At 55.5% G+C, this 20,890-nt stretch overlaps 1 protein-coding gene across 1 annotated transcript; it reads left to right on the forward strand.

Moving 5' to 3' along the window:
• Window positions 1–14,145: 14,145 nt before the first annotated feature.
• On the forward strand, window positions 14,146–19,987 carry SNAI1 (snail family transcriptional repressor 1). Its single transcript, XM_037500251.1, has 3 exons — window positions 14,146–14,236; window positions 14,868–15,395; window positions 18,972–19,987. The coding sequence occupies exons 1-3, from the start codon at window positions 14,155–14,157 to the stop codon at window positions 19,154–19,156; spliced, it is 795 nt and encodes a 264-aa protein (XP_037356148.1). The 5' UTR covers window positions 14,146–14,154; the 3' UTR covers window positions 19,157–19,987.
• The last annotated feature ends 903 nt before the right edge of the window (window positions 19,988–20,890 follow it).

A 20,890-nucleotide genomic window follows, 5' to 3' on the forward strand; every position in this document is an offset into this window, starting at 1 on the left:
TCTCTGATCTCAGCTCTGGCATTTCCCCGGCTGGGCCTCGCTGGGCCTGCCCTCTTGGAAAATGAACAGCACCCCCGCTTCTCACCGTTGGGAGTTTGGGTGAGAAGGGACCGTCCTCCACAGACCGCTTGGGCTCTGTCCAGACGGCTGTGGGCAGCCCCCAGACATTGAGATCTAAGGTCACGGGCTTGGTTAAGTTCTGCCCTCTGCCACGGCCATGAGATGTCTGGCAAGTATTTTCCCTTTCTGAACCTGATTTTGTACAATAACGCAAGAGTAATTTTCTGGCTTCTAGTTTATGAAGCAGGAGGTATTTATTCTTTCTTAATCCTTTATCAGTTTGTAATTATATCCAAGTAATGTGTGAATGCCCAGTGCCTGGCACTGTGCTGACACACAGTAGGTGCTTAGTCGATGCTGTACTTGCTGGAATATAATAAATTGTTTTCCAATAAGGAAATTTCAAGGTTTTTTTTTGTTTTTTTTTTTTGCCAAATAGATGGTGAGCTTTTACCTTTGCAGATGAAATACTCAAATATCTACTTCTGTTTAATTACATATAATTTGAAACAAATGTAATATCAGTTGCTCTCCTCTCCTGCATCTCAAGGAGCAGCCCCCTCTTAAGGATGCTGGGATTCAAGGAACAACTACACAAAGCCCTGGCACAGTGCCTGCTGCCTTGTGGGTACTGCCTTCAGCTACCCAGCTGGTCTCCCCGGCTCCTCATAGGAACTCCACCCCAATCCCACAGGAACCCTAAGTTTGATAAGGCCCCAGCAGAGCCCGGCATCTCCCTGATGTTTCATTCCCTCTCACCTGGCTGTGCCAGTAACTACCCCAGCCAGAGGCCCAGGACCTCTCTCACCCACATCCATACAGGCCACCTCTGCTCACGGCAGTTAAGTCCTGGACTCCAGTTACTTGGCAGGAAGACACAACTCGTGCCTGTTTCCTTCCACACACAGGGCTGTTTTGAAATCTCGTCAACCCAAACAGGTTGTGAGAATGACATTTGAGCTGAGCCCTGAAACTGGGACAAACCCATTGACCGTGTGTGGAGGAGCGTTTCCCACAGGGGACCCAGCTCAGAGCCCCCAGGGTGGAGCTCCATCGTCAGCCCATTCCGCGCCCTTGCTCCTGCCCTGGAACAGCTGCTGCTGCTGGCTTGTCCAGCCACGCTGTCCTGGTGTCTTCCTACTTGGTCACCACATTCCCCCTCTGCTTCCTTGGCTGCAGCCTCCTCTCCTGGTCCCCTTCCCTTAAGCTGTGGCAGTTTCTCAGGCTCTGGCCTAGTCTCGTCACTCACCACCGTCCTTGGCTTTCATTACTAGCCATGTGCTGTGGGTCAAGGCCCACGGTTCCCGAGCACAGGGCTCTCCGGAGCTCCAGGCCATGGAACCTGCTTCCTGAAAGACCGGCACGCCCACGTGACTTACAGGCACCCGAAGTTCATCCTGGCTCCTGCCACCCACACCTGGTACAAGGTTCTTTCCCCATAGATGGTACCACTGTCCTTCCAGTTGCTCAGGAACTCAGCATCACCTTTAACGCCTTACCCGCTATTACCAAATCGTGGATTTAGCACCCTCACAGACGCAGTCGTGCTTTCTCGCCATCCCACTGCCACCCGCATCTCAAAACCACCATGATCTCACCTGAACTGTTGTCAGAACTTTCCATCTGGCCTCTCCCTGGTGCTCTCTAGCCATTTCGAATCCATCCTCCACCAAGCAGCCAGAAGGATCCTTTCAAACCCTTCAGCTCCAGTGACTCAGAAAAGTCCCAGCACCTCACCATGGCCCTCCAGGCCTGGGGGTTCTGCCCCTGCACTGCCTACCCCTAAGGGCCTCCCCACTGGCACCGAAAGTCCCTCTGGGGCTCGCCTGGGCTGTGAGTGCTGGAATAACCACAGCGACAGTTTCTATCATGGTTTCTGACGGGTTCCTCTGGGAAAGTCATTCTCGTGAGTTCTCTCAACCAGCCCTGCAGAAGGCGCTGGTGGCAGCCCCAGCACTCAGATGAGAGTGGAGGAGAGGGTGGGATTTGCCCAAGCTGGACACCATCAACTTAGGGGTCCAGGACAAGTTATATTTTTGCTTTTTGAAGTCACGTTGCACTGTAATACATGTTGCGTCCGTCGTGGAAACCCGGCTTGTGTAGAGAGGGCATTAAGGTCACGGCTCAAAGTCCGAATCTACCCTTCACTGCACCTAGTGTCCTCCCCCGGCTGCCTCCTCCTCTGAGTTACTCTTACATCTTTGTGCCTTGGTGTCCTCATCTGTAAACTGGGCTTAGTAAATGTCCTTGTAGAATTTCTGGGACCTAGTGAAATAATCCGCTTAAAGCATCAGGATGTGGCACAAAGTAGGTGTTAGTCAGTGTGAGCGGCCACTGGCACTACTCTTTTCTCATCCACTCCTGAGACCTCCGGCGCCCTGCCTCGCCCAAGCAGGCTAGCTGTCCATGTTTGAAGACTAAACACTGTGTTATTAAGTGATGGGTTTCCCAACAAAATAGTTTCAGGCCCCTGCCTTGGAGATTCAGACTGGTAGATATGGGTGGGCTTGGGGATTTTAGAAAGAGCCTCAGATAAAGTGCATCTTTAACTAGTTTAGGAAACCCTTTATAAGGGAGAGGTGGACCAATTTACTGTAGCTGGGGGTGGGGCAGCTAGCTTGATGGTTAGTTGGATCAGTTGGAGAAGCTCAGTCCTTGCAGGTTGCAAGACTTTAAAGCAGTGACACCTTTTCTGATGATAAAATCATCTAGGCAGCCTATATCCCCTCCGCAGGGACTGTTCTATGTTCTAGGTGACCAAAGTGATGCCTTCTGGAGTCCAGGGTGTCTGGTGAATAAATAGTTTCCAAGGTGCCACCAGACAGCTGAAGAAGGCTGCCCCCAGAGCAAGCCCTCGCTGCTGGACAAGTGTCTGGTCTGAGGCTGCATCTTCACGTGGGAGCCGGAGGGGGAGAGGGGGAGAGCTGAGCTGAAGGCTCTAAACAGGGCACTGCCCTTCCCCCAGTGCCCTGTTTAGAGCCCCAAGTAAGGAGAAGTGGGTGCCCCACTCTGTATGTTAAAGGGCTCTCACTTAAGAGACTTGGGAGGAAGGGGCTTAGGACTCTGCTTCCTGAGCTCACTGAGGCACCCTAGATCTAGGCCTGGGTTCCACATGGACCCCTTTACTTTGGGCTTTAAAACAGCAGCAACAACAAAAGCTGAGGCCACGAGGCCGTTTCCTGCCGCTGCTGGCTACCAAAATCGAAGATTCCAAGTCTTGGGGTCTTCAATTTACCATCCAGTGGTTCAGAAAAAAACAGTATATGCTGGTGTATAAATATATAAATATGGCTAGGAGATGAGAAAGCAAATATGTACAATCTCACAAATTATGACTTACTTTATTTATTTTAAAAGATTTATTTATTTATACATGCACTGGGTACAGTCGGAAGCACGGGAGGGTGAGAGGATTCACCAGAGCCAGAGCGGGGAGCAGAACAGGCAGAGTGATGAAGTACACTGCTGAGGGGAGCAGCGGGTGGCCGGAGAGGTCTGCGCGCCATGTGGGACCCTCGCCCGGCGGCTGGGGATCGAATGGGCACTGCAGAGGCTGCGGGCAGCCTCGCAACCCAGTGCTCAACCACTGCGCCACCGGGGAGGCCCTGACACTTACTTTTAAAAACAGAAGACAGGTAGGGCAGAAAAATATGAAGAAGGGCCTCCCTGGTGGCGCAGCGGTTGAGCGCTGGGTTGCAAATCTGCCTGCGGCCTCTGCGGCGCCAGTTCGATCCCCGGCTGCTCCCCGGCCAGTGGAGGAGGGTCCCACATGGCGCGCAGACCTCTCCTGCCGCCCGCTGCTCCCCTCAGCAGTGTACTTCGGTCCTTCTGCCTGCTCTGCTCCCCGCTCTGGCTCTGGTGAATTCTCTCGCCCTCCCGCGCTTCTGACTGTACCCAGTGCTTGTAAACAAACAAACAAACAAATAAATAAATAAAACATGCCTCTATAAAAAAAAAAGAAAACTATGAAGAAGGAAGCGGAAGGCTCTCCTCATTGCACCCCTCCATCATTCCTGCCATGTCCTTGGGCCACCAAGATTTGTTGAAAATTCAAATAGGCAGATGCTTCACCCTGTCCATACCTGCACTTTTCACTCCGTGATATATGGGGCTCCTTTCCACGGCAGCATGGTATTTATTTTAATTTTGTGTAGAAGAACTGGGGTGTAGGCCAGAGGTGTGGGGAGGAAGGGGCGGAGAGAGGATTCACCAGATTCAGAGTAGGGAGCGGATCAGGCAGAGCCACTGAAACACACTGCTGAGGCGAGACAGGAGAGGTCTGCTGCGCCATGTGGGTCAGCTCCCTGGCTGGGGATCGAACTCAGGCTGCAGGGGTGATAGCACTGAGACTCAACCTCTAGGCCACCAGAGAGGCTGCAGAGTAAGTGAAAAAGTATCAGGCTTTTCTGCCCTCCGCCCCCCCGCCCCCCTCCTCCCTCATGCCATTAGGATTGATGATGGAACCCTGTGGTCCTGAATGCATGCCTGATGGCGGCCCCTGGAGTGGGGTGTGGGCATGCGGAAGTGGATACACCTGTGCTGAGAGACTGGTTTTTATAAGGGCGGCGTCAGGGGTACACCAGTAGAGCAGAGAGCAGAGACCCCCAGAGAATGCTGGAGAGCCCAGATAGAGTGAAGACTTGCTGGGGGCTGGGAGGTCTGCCAGCCTCCCGCCCACCCCCCCACACCCCTGCCTGCCGTGTACCTGGTAAATCCCAATAAAAGCCTGCAAAAGCCACCGAGGGCTCCAGGACTCTCTTCTCCTTACCCTGTCTGCTCGGATCATAGAAAACCTGCCCTGCGTCATCCTGCCCTTACAGAGGCCCATGTGGTGCTCTTTTTTAATGGCTGTGTAATGCTTCGCCTGAGGATGCCCCGTCTTGTCAATGGATGTTAACGCTGTTTGCTCGGTTAGGGACCGAGCTGGAGCGAGCACCTTACAAATCCCCCTTTGCCCACTAGTCTGAGTATTTTCCGTGCAGAGCTCCGTAGTCAAAGGCAGGGAGGTAGAGAGAGGCAAAAATAGGGAGAGAGCCAGGCAGAGTCTGGGGAGACCAAGAGTCCCACCCAAGCAGGACGAGAGCAAGATGGAGGGACTGGAGAAGGAAGGGGTGGCTGCGGGGAGACAGCAGGCCTGTTCCAGACAGTTCCCAGCAGCCTGGCCTCAGGAATCCAGACAGAGAAGTGACTAAGCGCCTGTGAGGATCACACCCTCCAGACACAATAGCGATGAGATCAGAGCCCTTTGTGCAAGGATTTTGTGCGACTATTGTTCCTGGAAAGCGAAAGATGAGAAGCAACTGGATTGCCCATCGGCTGGGGACTGGTTCTAGATGGTGCTGCACGAGCAGACAGGAGCCAGTCTCCAGGCAGGACGGTCAGAGGGAGCCATAAACACGAAGGAGGCCTGCTAAATTCCAATTTTAGGGGGAGAATTAGTCTGTCCCTTGCAGACTTAAACTTGAAGTTTGTTTGTTGTTTATCTGAAATTCAGCTTGAGCTGGGAGATCTGCGTTTTATCTGGCAATGCTAACGCCAGGACCAGTGAGGACAGCAAGGGGAAGTCAGGATGGGTGTGTGTGTGTGTGCACACACATGTGTAAGGAGGGATTCTGAGCCGGTGGGGAGATTCTAGCTCCTGGCCTGGGTGGTGTTTGTAGTTAAGGGGAAGGGACTTAGCCAGGCTCCCCCCAACCCCTCACCAGTGGTGGGGTTGGGCTCACCCCAAGCTTTGTGCTCTGCAGTCTTTGTGTATATGTCTTAGAAGCATCCATGTATTAAATAAAAGTATTAAGAAACCACAATTTTTGAAGCTTATTTAAACATTTTTTTAAAGATTTATTTATTTATGCATACAAGAACTGGGGTACAGGCCAGAGGTGCGGGGGTGAGAGGATTCACCAGAGACAGAGTGGGGAACAGAACAGGTGGATCCACTGAAATACACTGCTGAGGGGGGCAGCGGGCGAGTCAGGAGAGGTCTGCTGCGCCCCTGGGTAGCTCCCTGGCTGGGGATGGAACTCCTGCTGCAGTGGCTGCCCATAGCTTGACAGCACCGAGACTTTAACCCCTGCGCTGCCGGGGAGGGCCCCTGCATGCATCTTGAATCCAAAAGGAAGGGCAAATTTGACCTAAGCAAACAGTTCTCTCCCTCACTTCCCCTCCTTGTCAAAGGGGCGAGGAGACCCCTGGGGCTTTTCCAGGAGAAGGTTCTGCCTTCTGCTAGGAAGGAGGAGATAACAGGCTCTATCAGTCCAATCCCATGGGGCGAGGCTTCCAAGGCTAGATCTCTGCAAGTGTGTGAGTGAGTGAGTGTGTGTGTGTGTGTGTGTGTGTGTGTATGTGTAAACTAGTTAAGACTCTTCCCAGATCTCAGGACCACCAGGTTTTATCTAGTCCTTGAAACCAGGAAAGAGCCCCAACTGCAATGTGAGAGCGCAGGCATGCAGCTGTGCTCCTCTCGGGGAGTGACAGCCCTTTTCCCTACACCCCTCCAGAAGCTTGGGTTTCTGTCCACAGAGTGGAGACAGTCTGGGCCTGTCCTGGGGATGTTACCTCGTTTGTTTACTTCTGTACAGAAGGCAGCCTATTGATAATGCTGTTCACTTCAGCTTTTTCACTTGAAAGGGTACCAGCTCGCCCATTCATTCAGTCAGCATTTATTGAGCACCAGCTGGATACCAGACCTGCTCTGGGTGCTTAGGTCACGGCTGTGAACAGGGTTCTGCTCCAGGGAGGTGCCCACAGCAGGCAGCTCATATTTTCTGTTTTGCGAGCCTGTATTCAATATCTGGGATATTATGTGGATACGCATTAACAAGAGAAAGTAAATTTCCACAAGTTTTGGATGAGACTCATAATATAATATTTAAATACTTTTTTTTTGTCATACAGGTCTACGGATGAGAAGAATGGAATTCTCTTTTGCAATTTAACATTTGTTGTTTTTTTTTTAAGATTTATTTATTTATTCATACAAGCAGTGGATACAGTCAGAAGCGCGGGAGGGTGAGAGGATTCACCAGAGCCAGAGCGGGGAGCAGAGCAGGCAGAGGGACCGAAGCACACTGCTGAGGGGAGCAGCGGGCGGCAGGAGAGGTCTGCGCGCCATGTGGGACCCTCCTCCGGTGGCCGGGGATTGAACCAGCGCTGCAGAGGCTGTGGGCAGCTTCGCAGCCCAGCGCTCAACCACTGCGCCACCAGGGGAGGCCCAACATTTCTGTTTAATTTGTTTTCCAAGTTAGGGTTCCCTATCCTCCAACTGATTGCAAGTGTCTGTTTGTAAAAGCCATTCTTAGTTCAAGGGCCATCCCAAACAAACCCTTGGTCAGTTCGAGCTTTCAGGCTATTGTTTGCCAACCTCTGGTCTAATGGGCAAAGTAAGTAATATATAAAATAAATAATAAGTTAAAAACATAAGCAAATTCAGTAAAGCATCACTAGATCTGATCATGGTGAGAATGGAGGAGAAAATCAAGGTGGGGAGGGGTGGAGTGGGGGTTGCCCTGTGCCATCTCTGGAAGAGCCGCCCTGAAGACTTGGATTCCCCGAGGCTGGGACTCGCCTGGTGTGGCCAGTGGGGGCTGCCCCTCCCAAGTGGGGTGCACTGCAAGGGCCCACGTGGACCTGGGTCCCACAGGACCTGGTGGCCATTAGGTTTTTTTATTATTATTTATTTATTTTTATTTATTTATTTATTTATTTATTTATACATGCACTAGGTACAGTCAGAAGCGCGGGAGGGTAAGAGAATCCACCAGAGCCAGAGCGGGGAGCAGAGCAGGCAGAAGGACCGAAGTACACTGCTGAGGGGAGCAGCAGGCGGCAGGAGAGGTCTGCGCGCCATGTGGGACCCTCGCCCGGTGGCTGGGGATTGAACCGGTGCTGGAGAGGCTGCGGGCAGCTTCGCAGCCCAGTGCTCAACCACTGCGCCACCAGGGAGGCCCTGGCCATTGGTTTTTCTTATGAGATGGGAGCCTTAGGGGGTTCATGCATCCACAGACGGGCTTCCACATTTTAACAGCTGCAAAATATCTCATTTATTAGACTGTTACCTATTTAACAAGTCCTCCACGGTGGACTTTTGCTACCCTTTAAAAAAATTAATGTTTTGATTAGAAATACCCGTCTTTCTCCCTCTCTCTGCAAACACTTTCACCGGCAGCCTGCTCTTCCCTGGTCTTTACCACATCCAGACATAGGCAACTTTCTCTCTCTTTTTTTATAAAGATTTATTTCATTTATTTATGCATACAAGCGCTGGGGTGTAGGCCAGAAGTGCGGGAGGTGGGGGGGGGGTGAGAGGATTCACCAGAGACAGAGTGGGGAGCAGAGCAGGCAGATCTACTGAAATACACTGCTGAGGGGAGCAGCAGACAGGAGAGGTCTGCTGTACCATGTGGGTAGCTCCCTGGCTGGGGATCGAACTCATACTGCAGAGGCTGCGGATAGCTTCATAGTGCTGAGACTTAACCCCTTGCACCACCAGGGTGGCCCAACTTTCTCCTTTTTGACAGGTGGGTGATGTGACGCACTGTCACACATGGACTGGCCCCCACAAGGGCTTCAGCTGCCAGGGGACTTAGAGGGCTACCCACGAGAGAGAAGCTCCAGTGCAGATGCCAGGAGGTCAGGAGGAAGGGCTCATGCATCTGATGCCCGCAACACTGGGCCACACCCAACCCACCGGGATTCAGAAACTTCCCTGGAAAGCCATTTACATCCCGGGTGGCATCCTTGATTCCTTCCCAAGGTTCATGCCCAAAGCTGAATCACTGCTGGTTTTCAGGCAAGTGTGAGACACTCAGTTATGTTTTTTAAATCAAGGAGAAGGGTGGAGGTTGATAGAGCCTTGACTCAGGTGCTGAATGTGCCATAGACAATGTCTTCTTGGGGTCAAGATTAACTCTCTGAGATTCACTGACTGATAAATGATCTAATCACCTGGGGCCAGTTAGCCTAATATACAAAAAGCCCTTAGCAATTAAGAAGTTCATGCACTGGGTGACCCGCAGGACCTGAAGGAATGGTTCAGAACACAAAGAAACAGAAATGGCTTTGGGGAATGGGAAAACTCTCCACCCCTCATGCAAAGTACAAATTGTAACTTATCAGATGGGCAAAGATAAAAAGTTAGACAATAACCCTGCGGAGGACAGGGGACCCTGGGCTCCCTGCTGGTGGAAGTACCTTTCGTTTAACCTTTTTGGAGGACATTTGGGCAAAGATGTGTGTACAAGACATTCATTGAAACGGCCCCCTTATTGTGGCAGCAAAAGGTTGTAATCTAACCTGAATGTCCATCAAAAGCCCCCCTGTGGGCCTCCCTGGTGGTACAGGGGTTAAAGTCTCAGCGCTAACAAGCTAGCACCACCCACTGCGGCCTGAGTTCCATCCCCAGCCAGGGAGCTGACCCACATGGTGCAGCAGACCTCTCCCCACTTGCCCACTGCTCCCCTCAGCAGTGTATTTCAGTAAATCTGCCTGTTCTGCGCCCCGCCCCCACTCTCTGGTGGATCCTCTCCCCCACACTTCTGGCCTACACCCCAGTTCTTGTATGCATAAAAAATAAAAATAAATCTCCTTTTTTAAGTCCCTTGTTAGAATAGTGATGCTGGCACAATTCATGCAATGAAAAAGGCTGCAGCCTCACAAAAGACTAAAGGGAGGTGCGTGCAGAGATAGGCAACAATTGTCAGGACAAAGAATGTTGTTGGGGAGAAAAGCAAGGTGAAGGTGGTGTGTAGGCGCCCATTTGTGCTCCATAAAGAAGGGCCCGCATATTAATATAAGCGGACACATATCTCCTTGTCTAGAAGAGCATCTGGACGCTCACACACGACAGCTGTCGGTTCAAGTGCGGTTCAAGTGTCTTTGAAGAGAGCAATGGGAATTTGGGGTGGAGGGAGATTCTCTTTATGAGTTGGTTGGTTGCAGATCACACTTTTTGTTTATTGGTTTTACTTTTATTTTTTTTAAGATTTATTTATGCATACTGTTGTGCCCAAGGTCAGCAGACTCGGCGAGCATAGCCTCCAAGAACCCAAAGACAGCTGATGCAAACACAAAAGGGAGTTTATTTCAGACTCGAGTCCGGGTTCACGGCACCTACCAACGCCGTGGCAGATACCAAGAGCCCCGAACAAAGGAAGCAGGGGTCTTTTAATAAGGTTAAATTGTGCTGGCAGTTACTCATTGGCTACAAGGATGCGTTCTCCAACTTGGCCCGGCTATCATTCTAAGCTGACTGGCCAGGCCAAGATGCAGCTCCAACATGCAGCTCCAATGACAGCAAGTTCGCCCTCATTGGTGACCGGAGAGTAAGGGTGGAGTGAGGGTCCAAACTGTCTCTGGAATGCAGTCTTCTCCCAGCAAAATGGCAGTTACACAAAGCAATGGCTAAGAATACTTATGCTTGGTTCCACACATACAAGAACTGGGGTACAGGCCAGTGGTGTGTGGGGGGTTAGAGGGTTCACTAGAGACAGAGCGGGGAACAGAACAGGCAGACTGACTGAAATACACTGCTGAGGGGAGCAGCGGGTGAGTCAGGAGAGGTCTGCTGCGCCATGTGGGTAGCTCCCTGGCCGGGGATCGAACTTCTGCTGCAGTGGCTGTGGATAGCTTCGTAGGTTGTGTCTTAACCCTTGCGCCACCAGGGAGGCCCTATTGGTTTTACTTTTACTTTTAGTAGGGGATGCGGATCTGTGGGAAATGCAGGCTTCCTCCCAGAGCCCTTTCCGGTAACCCCCACCTGCTTTCCAAGGCGGTGGCAGCAGCTCCCACCTCCACTCAAGGAGGCGCAGGGAGCGCCGCGGCCAGCAGAGGGCGCCAGAGGACCGCGCCCCGAGGCGCTGGGCGGGGAGGCCGGGTGGGTCCGGCCCTGCCCGCTGCGGTCGTGCAGAAACGCCTGTTTCCGAGAAGACAGGACACCGCGGCATCAAAAGCGTGCGGGGTGACCGGAAGCTGCACCTCCGGGACGGAGAGGAGACCGCGGGGGCAATAAGAATGGGACAGCCCAGGTCTGGGTGCCCTCCCCTGCGGTGGGCTCTCTTCCTCCAGGGAGCAGGTGCCAGCCAGGCTCCTGGAGTGCTGCTTCAGGCATTAGCCCCCTCTGAGCTTCTGACCCATCCCTGCATCTCCACGAGATAGGACCCAGGCCCTCCCCGTTTACAGCGGGGGAAACTGAGGCTCAGAGGGCCCGGAAATCACACAGGGTGACCTGAGAATCAGTCACCAGGTTCTTGACTGACTCACACCTAAGTGCTTTGAAGCAAACCCAAGGAGAGTAATGGGATTAGAGTGTAGCTGGCGTGATCAGGGAAGGCGCCCTTGAGGTGACTCCAACTGTTTTGTGTTAAATAGATCCTTCATGCCAAGTCTGACTTCTCTCCATACACTCTGCAGACTAATAAAAAGCTCTCTCCGCCCTTAGGAAACAGGTTCCCAAGAACTCTAGAAGCCCCTCGCGCCTCAGCAACCACTCTCCAGAAATTCGTATTAAACAATTTCTTGTTTTTCTTTATAGTTTACCACTTCCAAACACAACCCTAAGCAACACAGGATTTTATTTGTCTGCTTTTGAACCTTCCTCGCATTGTCTGTGAGCTTGAGGCTTTTGTTCAACATTATGTTTTTGAGTTTCATCCCTGTTTCTGCGTGGGGCTGGATTCATTTTTATAGCTGTAGTGTTTTCCATTATGGGATTATGCCACCGTGTATTAATCCATTCTATTGTTACTAAACATCTGGGTTGCTTCCAATTTTTTTAGTCTTTGTTTTGCTTGGTTCTGTTTTGTTGTTAGGAACAAGGGTGCAAAAGAATATTCTCTTGTTTCTCCCTAGGTTTAGGGCTAGGCTACAGTTCCCAACTTTGGCTGCTGGTTAGAATCACCCCCTGGGGAAATCTTTAAAATGCTAATACCCGTATCCCCACCCAGACTAATTCAATCAGGACGTCTGTGGGGGTGGGGCCGGGGCAGATAGGGTGTTCCCTAGGGAATCTAATCTGCTGCCACCTCTGAGAACCCCCAGGTTGCAGCTGGTTTGAGAGCAGAATTGCTGGGAGCGGGGAGTCACCTGCCACTCGCTGATGCCTAACTTTTCCAACAGGGCTGTGTCTGTTGACACTCCTGCCATCGTGGGACAGAAGTCCTGCTAGCCTCACATCCTCATCAGCACTCGATATTGACCAAATTTCTACTTTCTGTCCCTCTGATGGGTGTGAAGTGGTATCTCACTGCGGTTTTAATTTGCATTTCTGTCATTACTAATGAGACTGAGCAGTTGGTGAGGTTAAAGCTGAAACAAAGGAGCCAGCCAGGTGAAGATCTGGGGGAGAGGGATGGGGGTGGGAGCAGATGAACAGCAGGTGCGAAGGTCATGTGGTAGGAAAGGGCTGGGATGTTGGAGGGACAGAAAGGAGCAAGAGGGACAAGAATAGCTCAGTGCAAGGTGGCAGGGGTCAGATCCGCAGGGCTGAGCACTCTGGGGAGGACTTGGGCTTTGATTCCCAGAAAAATGGGAGCAAAGGGACAACCCTCCCTCCGGCTGCCCTGTGGACAATCATGATTAGAAATAAAGACTTAGGAGAGGGGTGTATTCTTCATAATGACTGTGTATTCTCTCTCCCTCACCTCCTTTACCTTCTACTCACCAACCAGAAGAGACTAAGGTGGATGGTTTTGTTCACAGCTGTTATCCCCAATATCTTGGGATCCAAACAGACACTTGTCCCTGCTCATTCTAGGTGGTGAACGGAGGGATTTACAGGTTTTCATAGTCCTTGATTCTCTGATGGTTACCAAGTTGGGTGGGACCTGTGCATTTATTTCTGTGCCTCTACCCCCACTCCAGCCCTAGTTGCCCAGGTGAGTCCGGGATGAGGAAGCTGTCCTTCCCCTGGGCTCACCCCACAATGAATCAGTGGCCTCTGTGGAGCCCCGAGTTCAGCCCCTTAGAACAGTATTGAGAGCCCACAGGCAGGTGAGGGTACCCCAGGGAGCCCCGCGCTGTCCTGCCTCTTCACCTGCCCAGAGTGCTCTTTCTCGCCAAAGTCTAAACAGGCCCCTCCTCGGCTGAAAATCCCTCTTCGGCTCCCCAGTGTCCTTGGGGCAAAGTCCAAACTCTTCCAGGCCCCGGAGGCCCAGCGACCTGACCCCTCCCGGCCTGCCCACCCCGCCCCCACGCCCGGAGGTGCCTCTCGGGCTCTGAACTAGTCACCGATTCTTACCTCGGGCTTTCCCTTCGGTGTTTCTTCACTTCCTCCGGGAAGTCGCCCCTGACCCCCTGTCAGGTGACCCACTTCTTCCTGGCACCGCGCCCAGGGGTCTTTCCCCAGAGAAGCGCACTTCCCTTTGCGTGGCGACCGTCCGGCTCCCCCGCGGGAGCGTCCCCCTTGGGCCGGGACCCCTCGAGCTTAGCCCGGGGCGTGTCTCGGGGCCGGGGCCGGGGGCTGCGCGCGCGGGCGCTCGGGGCACACTTGGCAGCGAGCGGGGACTCGCGCGCCTCGCCCGACGGGGCGGCACGTGCGCAGAGGGGCGGCGGCGCCCCACGCCGCAGCAGCCCCGCGGGGCTGTGCGTTTCCCCGCGCGCCCCCGACACGCATCGGGTCCCCCGTCCGCCCCGTCGCGGGCCCGGGGGGCGGGGGCCGCGCCCCGGGCGGAGGCGGTTTCGCGCGCCAGGTGCCCGGCCCGGCGGGCTCAGCGCCAGGGGGCGCCAGAGGCGGCCGCCGCGCCGCGCGGCGCTGAGGGGTGCTTGGGGTCGCCAGGGGGGCCCCGCCTCGCAGCCCCGGGCGCCCCGCCCCCCGCAGCGCGCCCCCGGCGGTCGGCGCGGCGGCCTGGGAGCAGCCCACGCCCGGCCGCGGCGCCACGCGGCAGAGCCGGGCCGGCCCCCTGCGCACCTGCTTGGGGCGTGGCCGCCCGCGGGGGCGCGCTCCGATTGGCCCGGGGCCGGAAAGGGGCGTGGCCGGGCAGGCCCCGCCCTTTCCCGTGGCCGGCGTACTTAAGGAGCCGGCGGCGCCGCTCCCCTCAGAGCCGACCTGGACGCCTCGCGCGCGGCCCCGCTGCCCCGCGCCCGGCCCGCTGCCCCGGCACCATGCCGCGCTCCTTCCTCGTCAGGAAGCCCGCCTGCTCCCGCCGGCGGCCCAACTACAGCGAGCTGCACGACGCCTCGCCAGGTGCGGGCCGGGCGGGCCGGGGCCGCGCGAGGGGCTCCCGGGAGCGGGGGGCTCGGGGACAAAGTCGGGGCGAAGGGCTCGGCGGGGGGGCGCTGAGGGGACGCGCCCGGGGGCAGGTGCATCAGGGCGCCGAGGAGGGGCCCCCGGGGGCGGGCTGGGGCTGGGGGACCTCCGGGCCCCCAGAGGCAGGGACCCCGAGTGTGGAGGCGCTGGGAGGCTTGTGCCCCAGACGCCGCGGAGGCCGGGAGAGTCCGGAGTCCAGAGGGTTTGGGGGAGGGGCTGGGAGCAGAGGTGTGTGAGGAGGGGGATTGGCAGGGGTGGTGCCGGGTGAGCTGGGGGGATTAGGGGCTGGGGGCCTGGCCTCTGGCCGGGCCGGGGCGGGGACTCAGGAGGAGGGAGGCCTGGGCATGGCTTTATTGAGCGGGGAGTGGGGGATCCCCGTAAAGTCTGGACGTTGGGTGGGCGAGCCAGGTGATCCTGGTGAGGATGAGGCGCTGCCAGGGCGGGATCCTGTCAAAGGCCCATCACGGGTCTTGTGCTCATCTAGTAAATATTGAGTTTTCCTAAGTTTGTTGACTGACTCAACAATCCAATGTCTGACCCTCCCTAACCCTTTTCTGTCTCCCCCCAGAGTTTACCTTCCAGCAGCCCTATGACCAGGCCCACCTGCTGGCAGCCATCCCTCCTCCTGAGGTCCTCAACCCCACCGCCTCACTGCCCACGCTCATCTGGGACTCTCTCCTGGCACCCCAAGCCCAGCCCATTGGCTGGGCCTCCCTTCTGCCCCAGGAGATCCCCAAAGCTGTGGAGCTGACCTCCCTGTCAGATGAAGACAGCGGGAAAGGCTCGCAGCCCCCCAGCCCGCCCTCACCAACTCCTTCGTCCTTGTCTTCCACCTCAGCCTCCTCCCTGGAGGCCGAGGGCTTTCCTGCCTTCCCCGGCTTGGGCCAGTTGCCCAAGCAGCTGGCCGGGCTGTCTGTGGTCAAGGACCCCCAGTCTCGAAAGGCCTTCAATTGCAAATACTGCAACAAGGAATATATCAGCCTGGGCGCCCTGAAGATGCACATCCGCAGCCACACGCTGCCTTGTGTCTGCGATACCTGCGGGAAGGCCTTCTCCAGGCCCTGGCTGCTGCAGGGCCACGTCCGGACCCACACAGGTGAGTGCCCCGCGGCCGCTGCTCTTCGGGCCCACCGCCCTCTCTGCCGGCTATTTTTTGGACGGACTGCACTTGCGGTTGTTTTCAGCCTGTGGAAACTGAGGCCCCGAGTCTCCTGCCTTCCAGCTGGAGAGTTCAGGGGCCTTGCTCTCGGAAATGTTTGGTAGGAACATTCGTTCATTCGTGGCTAAGCAGATGGGCGAAGTCGGTAACCTTACAAGTTCCTTTGCAGTTGTGGTTTCTCAGCCAAATGGATGGGAGCTGGGTATGGGAAAGGTGCAGCTAACACCTTGCTGTTGGGGCCAGGTGTGAAAGGGCCCTCCCTGCTCCTGGGGCCTCCCTCAACCCACCTATCCCCACCCCCAACCCCAGCCAGACAGGATGTTGTCAGACCCCCCACCTGGCTCTGAATCCTGCTTGAAGGTCTCTCCCTCTAACCTAAGGCCCCTGTTTCACCTCTCTGAGCCTCAGTTTCCTCTTCTGTAAAAGGATCATAAGAACACTTTGTGGGGTTTCCGGGCAAGTTAAGGTACATACAGAGAGCACCCCACGTTGCTTGGCACTTAATAAGCACTCAAAGAAAATAGTTGGTATTCTGCTTCCAATGCTGTGGGACTTGAGACAACTGACTCAACCTCTCTGGGCCTCAGAAGCGTGCTAGCATAATTATTTAGGGTGGGTTGTGATAGCATTATATAAGGTGGTCATCAAGATTAGTGGTTCTTTAATCTGCTTTGTCATAATCTATTCTCCTGACGGCTTTCGGGTCTGCGCTCCCCACCCCCACTGGGGAGTAGACAACTCAATCCTATTGCGCAGGTGCTGGCAGAAAACCGTCTTCCCTTGGTGTTTCAGCAACCCTGGACTTGTAGAAAGCTGTGAGACGGAGCCTCTCCCATCCTTCAGCTTTCTGGAAGGGGGGGAAAGGTAGCCGCTCACCTTTTTAGAACTGGATCTTGGTGGCCTGCTCTTTGGAGAGCCACTGACTGTTGAGGGAGGAGGTTCAAAGGTCATGACAGTCGGCTTAGGGGTCAGGCTGGCAGTTGGCGTCTCAGTTCTGGCACTTCCTGGGCCTGGTGGGGCCCGACATTTTGCCGATGTTCTTGGTGTCGCTGTTATTCCTATGAAGTCCTCCCAAACTTGGGGACCTGTGCCTGCTTCTTTCACTCTGTGCACAAATAGCCCTGGTTTTAAAGGAAAAGACCCAACTGCCCGGCCTCTGTCCTGGGTGCCTGCCCAGCTGATGAGGGCCCTATTTGTGGGGAGGCGAAGCCCTGGGTACCCCCTCCCCTGGGCTTCCCCCCCAGCTTCTCCCCTCCTATCGGGACATTTTAATGTAAAGGCACGGGCTCAGACACAAAAAGCCTGTTGAAATGCACCATTGCCGACCTGACCTCCTCAGACTCCCATTGTGTGCCTTAATGGTGGGCCCGGTGGGTGGGGGCGGGGGGCGGAGCAGGTGCATGGGGCAGTGGTGCCCAGCACCTGTTCCAGGCCGCAGCTGCTGGCCCGCTTCGTGTCAGGCCCCTTTAATCCGGGGGATATCGCATGTACAGTGCCCCCCTTGGCGGCCTTTGTCCCCGCCGGCCTGGTGCCGATTTCACACTCGCCAGGAGCACCATGAAGACGTCTGGGCAGGAGATCTGTGAGGGGTGGAGGTCTGTCCCTGGGTTGTGTGCACAGACCTGCACCCCGTCACACCTCAGCCCTAGTACCCCTTTGTTCTGGTGTACATAAAATCACACGTCACATAAAAGTAACCTCTACGTGTGGGATGTAGGGCCCGCAGAGCTGCCCTCACCTGTGATAACCGGCAAATCCACCAGCAGCCTAGGAGGGAGGTGCCTCACAACCCCCATCTCACAGATGAGGAAACCAAGGCTTGGACAAGAACGTTCTTTTCCCAAGTCACAGCGCCTAAGGCCTGCCCCAGGCCTGTCACCTAGGCCCAGGAGGGAGAAGGTGGTGGCGTTCAGGGCCCGGGAGAATCCGGGGCTTCCTCCCCTTTTCGGTCCCTGGACTGGAAGCCTTTAGTTCCCCAGGGAGTAGATGAGTGAGGAAGAACTTCACTTGGACCTTGTAGAATGCAATCATCAAACCCTCGGGACTGTAGGCAGAGGGCGCTCCTAATGACCGGGGAGCACATTGCTCAGGCATCCTCCCCAGGCTTCTGGCTCTGTCCCCCTCAGAGGTCTGGCCTGTTTCCTCTCTCTGCCCTAGAAGACAGGCCATGGAGAGATGGTCCCTGGACCCCGGAGGACCAGTGGAATTCACTCCTTCCCCGGCTGCTTGAGTGCCGGCACTGGGCTTTACGCGTGGGCTCTGGCTTCGGGGCAGGTCGGGCTGGGAGTGGGTGGATAGAATTGTATTTGGGGGCACAGGATGTTATAGAACAGTGCCTGGCATGTAGCACGAGCTTAAGAAGTATTTTGGTGAGTCAATATTTGACTTTATTTAGGAAGTGCTGCCTCCTCTGCCCACCTGGGGTGTGGGGGAAACAAAACAACCTTGTCAATGCTTTTGGGAGATGAACTACATCCTCTTAGTTGGGGCAGGAATTAGGAAAAATGAACAGGGTTGTCTGTGGTGATTAAGGGGTCAGGCACTTGAGGCCTTTAACAAAAGCAGCAGACTTATTCATTCTGCAAACACTTATTGAGCACTTGTTGTGTCCCCAGCCTGATGTGCAGCACAGCCGCTGCCTGGCAGGAGGGGGGGGGGTGGGGGGGTTAAACATGCCACAAGATAACAGGTTTCTGTATCTTCTTGGGGGCCCTGGCCCGGAGGCTTGGAATGGACCCTGGAGACCCCCTCTCGTGGGACTCAGGCAGTTGAGGGATAGACAAGACTTGCAGTTCCCCTGGGTGTGAGCAGCAGTGTGTGATGGGAGGCTGCCCGGAGATGGGCCTGGCTGCGGGGGGAGGGGCGGGGAGCTTGCAAGGCCGACTCTTACTTAAGCTTTGGCCCCAGACCAAGTAAATCCAGGAGTGGGAATGAGGAACACCCACCAGATCGCTCCTTCCCCCCACCAGAGGGCCAGTCGGGGTAGCCGTTCAAGTCAAGGACTCTGGTTCCTGCTGGGTGACGCTGCATACGCTGCTTAGCTTCTCTGGGCCTCGGCTTCGTCCTCTCAAGCTGAGGATGCAGGGCGGAGGGGGGATAAGGGAGAGCTGCTGTGTCCCTGGCACAGTCCAGCGTCTGCGTCTCCGCCGTGGTCATCGATGCTGGTCGTTGAACCCTGGGCTGCCCTGGGGCGGGCGACTCCTTCATTCTCCCTTCTCTCCACTGCCAGCCCCTGTGAGTGGGCGGTGAGCGGCCCCATTTCACAGAGAGCGGGTGGAGGCTCAGAGCAAGGCAGGCTCGCCCAAGGTCGCAGGGTGAAGGGCAGCAGAACTCCCGGTCAGGTCCAGGCCTCCCCACTGGGTCTGTGTGTTGTGTTGGGTCCGTGCGTTTATACTGGCCGGGGCTCTCGCTCAGGGCTGGGGGGGAGCTGGGCTCTGACGGAGGAGGGGAGGCTGGATTTCAACCCGGTCCCCGGACAGCTGGTGCAGCCTCACTCCTCTTGCCTCCCCGCAGGTGAGAAGCCCTTCTCCTGCTCCCACTGCAGCCGCGCCTTCGCCGACCGCTCCAACCTGCGGGCGCACCTGCAGACCCACTCGGACGTCAAGAAGTACCAGTGCCAGACGTGCTCCCGGACCTTCTCCCGCATGTCCCTGCTCCACAAACACCAGGAGTCAGGCTGCTCTGGGGGGCCCCGCTGACCCCTTGAGGCTCCTTCCGCCTCGACAGAACCCTCACCAGCGGTCTCCCCCTTCTCCAGAAGGAAGGACCCCGCATCCTTCTCATGGCCATAGAATTCCCTTCTGAGCTCCTGCTTCTGGCTGTGTTGACCCCCACAGGACTCTGAGGACCATTTTCCAGGTCCTTCTCTCTGCTCGGGGTGCCTCAGAGGGCTGAGAAAGGAGGCCTTTCAGTGGACGGCTGATGGCAGGGTGCCTTGCTGCAGAGACCCCTCCTGGCACCCACTGCTCCGGAACATTCTTGAGTTGGGGTTTGTGTATCCAGAGCTGTTTGGATATAGCTGCTTTCGGCTACAGGACAAAAGCTGACAGACTAGGGGGCTCCCACCCCACTCAGGGGACCCCACTCCCCCCAACCCAGGAACCCTCAGGCCACCCCGCCAGGAGGTGTGACTAACTATGCAATAATCCACCCCCAGGTGCCAGCGGGGGCGGGCGCTGACACAGGACCTGTCTAGACCCCAGGATGCCCTGGCCCGGCTATTTCAGCCTCCTGTTTGTCTTGGTGGCACCTGTTTCACGGGCAATTTAACAACCTCTCAGAGGGGACTGTGAGTAATTGCTGTCACTTGTCAGGGGCCCGAGTGGGGCGCTTTGGCCAGACCGATGTGTCGCCCAGAACTATTTTTGGGGCCCCGACAGGTGGGCCTGGGAAGATGTTTACATTTTTAAAGGTACACTGGTATTTATATTGCAAGCATCATTTTGTACTACGGAAACCTTTTGTATAGTTATATTGTACAGTTTATTGATATTCAATAAAGTGGTTAATTTATATATAAAAACCTTCGTTTGGCTCTAGAGAGGAGTTTGGAAGCGCCTTCAGGAAGGGAGGAGAGGCAGGGATTCCTGACCAGCTTTAAACCTTGTCCTCTTAAACACCACGTGGTTGCTGGAGGGACCTTGCTTTGCAGATGGGGTTTCTAACTGGGAGGTGGGCGGGGCTGGCCAAGGGTGGGGGGCAGGCCCGTGGAGCCCCTGGAGCCCTCTGCGTGGCGGCTCTTTCATTCTCATGCTGCGTGTTGAAGCTGACCGGGCCCAGGGGGTACAGAGCTGGCTTCCTGGGTCTTATCTAGACAGGCTGCATGCCTGTGCCCCAGCTCTGCAGGTCTTTCCGGGAGGGACTGGCTGCTTCTCCCCATGAGGCGGTGGAATGCAGTGAGCAAGAAGGACAGAGGATGTCCTTCCTGTTTCCAAGGCTCTGGGCCCCGCTCCAGCCTCCCTGTCGGACCCACACCTCTGTCTGGCTGCTGGGTACCAAATGGCCTTTGATGCAAGGAAATTGGCTGGCTGGAGCCAGGAGGGTGAGAAGCCAGGCCAAAGGGTAGGGGTCATTCAGCTTCCTGCTCCAGGACAGGACGGGAAGACGGTCAGCTTGCGTCCTGGGCTGGGATAATCCACTCCACTGGCCGCCCGTCCCGGTGACCTCACCTCGGGGGCCCTCCTGGGGCTGCGAGAAAATGAGTGGCCTTTTTTGAGCACAAAAGGTGCTGAGGTGCCAGTTTCCTGCTGAGCTGAGCAGGCACAGGCTCCAGAGCTCAGAGCCCCGGAGTCAGGCCGGGGGTGGGGGAGCCTCATGTTCCAAAGGAGAGATGATTCTTTCTTCTAAACAGGAAATGGTGACCCGCAGGCCGGGAGCAGCCCTTAATGACTTGCAGCTTTCCTCCCAAAGAAAAAAAAAGTTCTCTAACAATC

This window comes from Talpa occidentalis, unplaced genomic scaffold (assembly GCF_014898055.3).
Source record: "Talpa occidentalis isolate TD23 unplaced genomic scaffold, MPIMG_talOcc4v2.1 talOcc4.10, whole genome shotgun sequence".
NCBI classification, from domain to species: domain Eukaryota; kingdom Metazoa; phylum Chordata; class Mammalia; order Eulipotyphla; family Talpidae; genus Talpa; species Talpa occidentalis.

Excerpts from the sequence above, each read along its gene's own strand:
- SNAI1 (XM_037500251.1), top strand. The coding sequence starts at position 14,155 with ATGCCGCGCTCCTTCCTCGTCAGGAAGCCCGCCTGCTCCCGCCGGCGG. Across the intron at positions 14,237-14,867 it reads GCTGCACGACGCCTCGCCAG|AGTTTACCTTCCAGCAGCCC; the intron begins GTGCGGGCCGGG and ends GTCTCCCCCCAG. Across the intron at positions 15,396-18,971 it reads CCACGTCCGGACCCACACAG|GTGAGAAGCCCTTCTCCTGC; the intron begins GTGAGTGCCCCG and ends GCCTCCCCGCAG.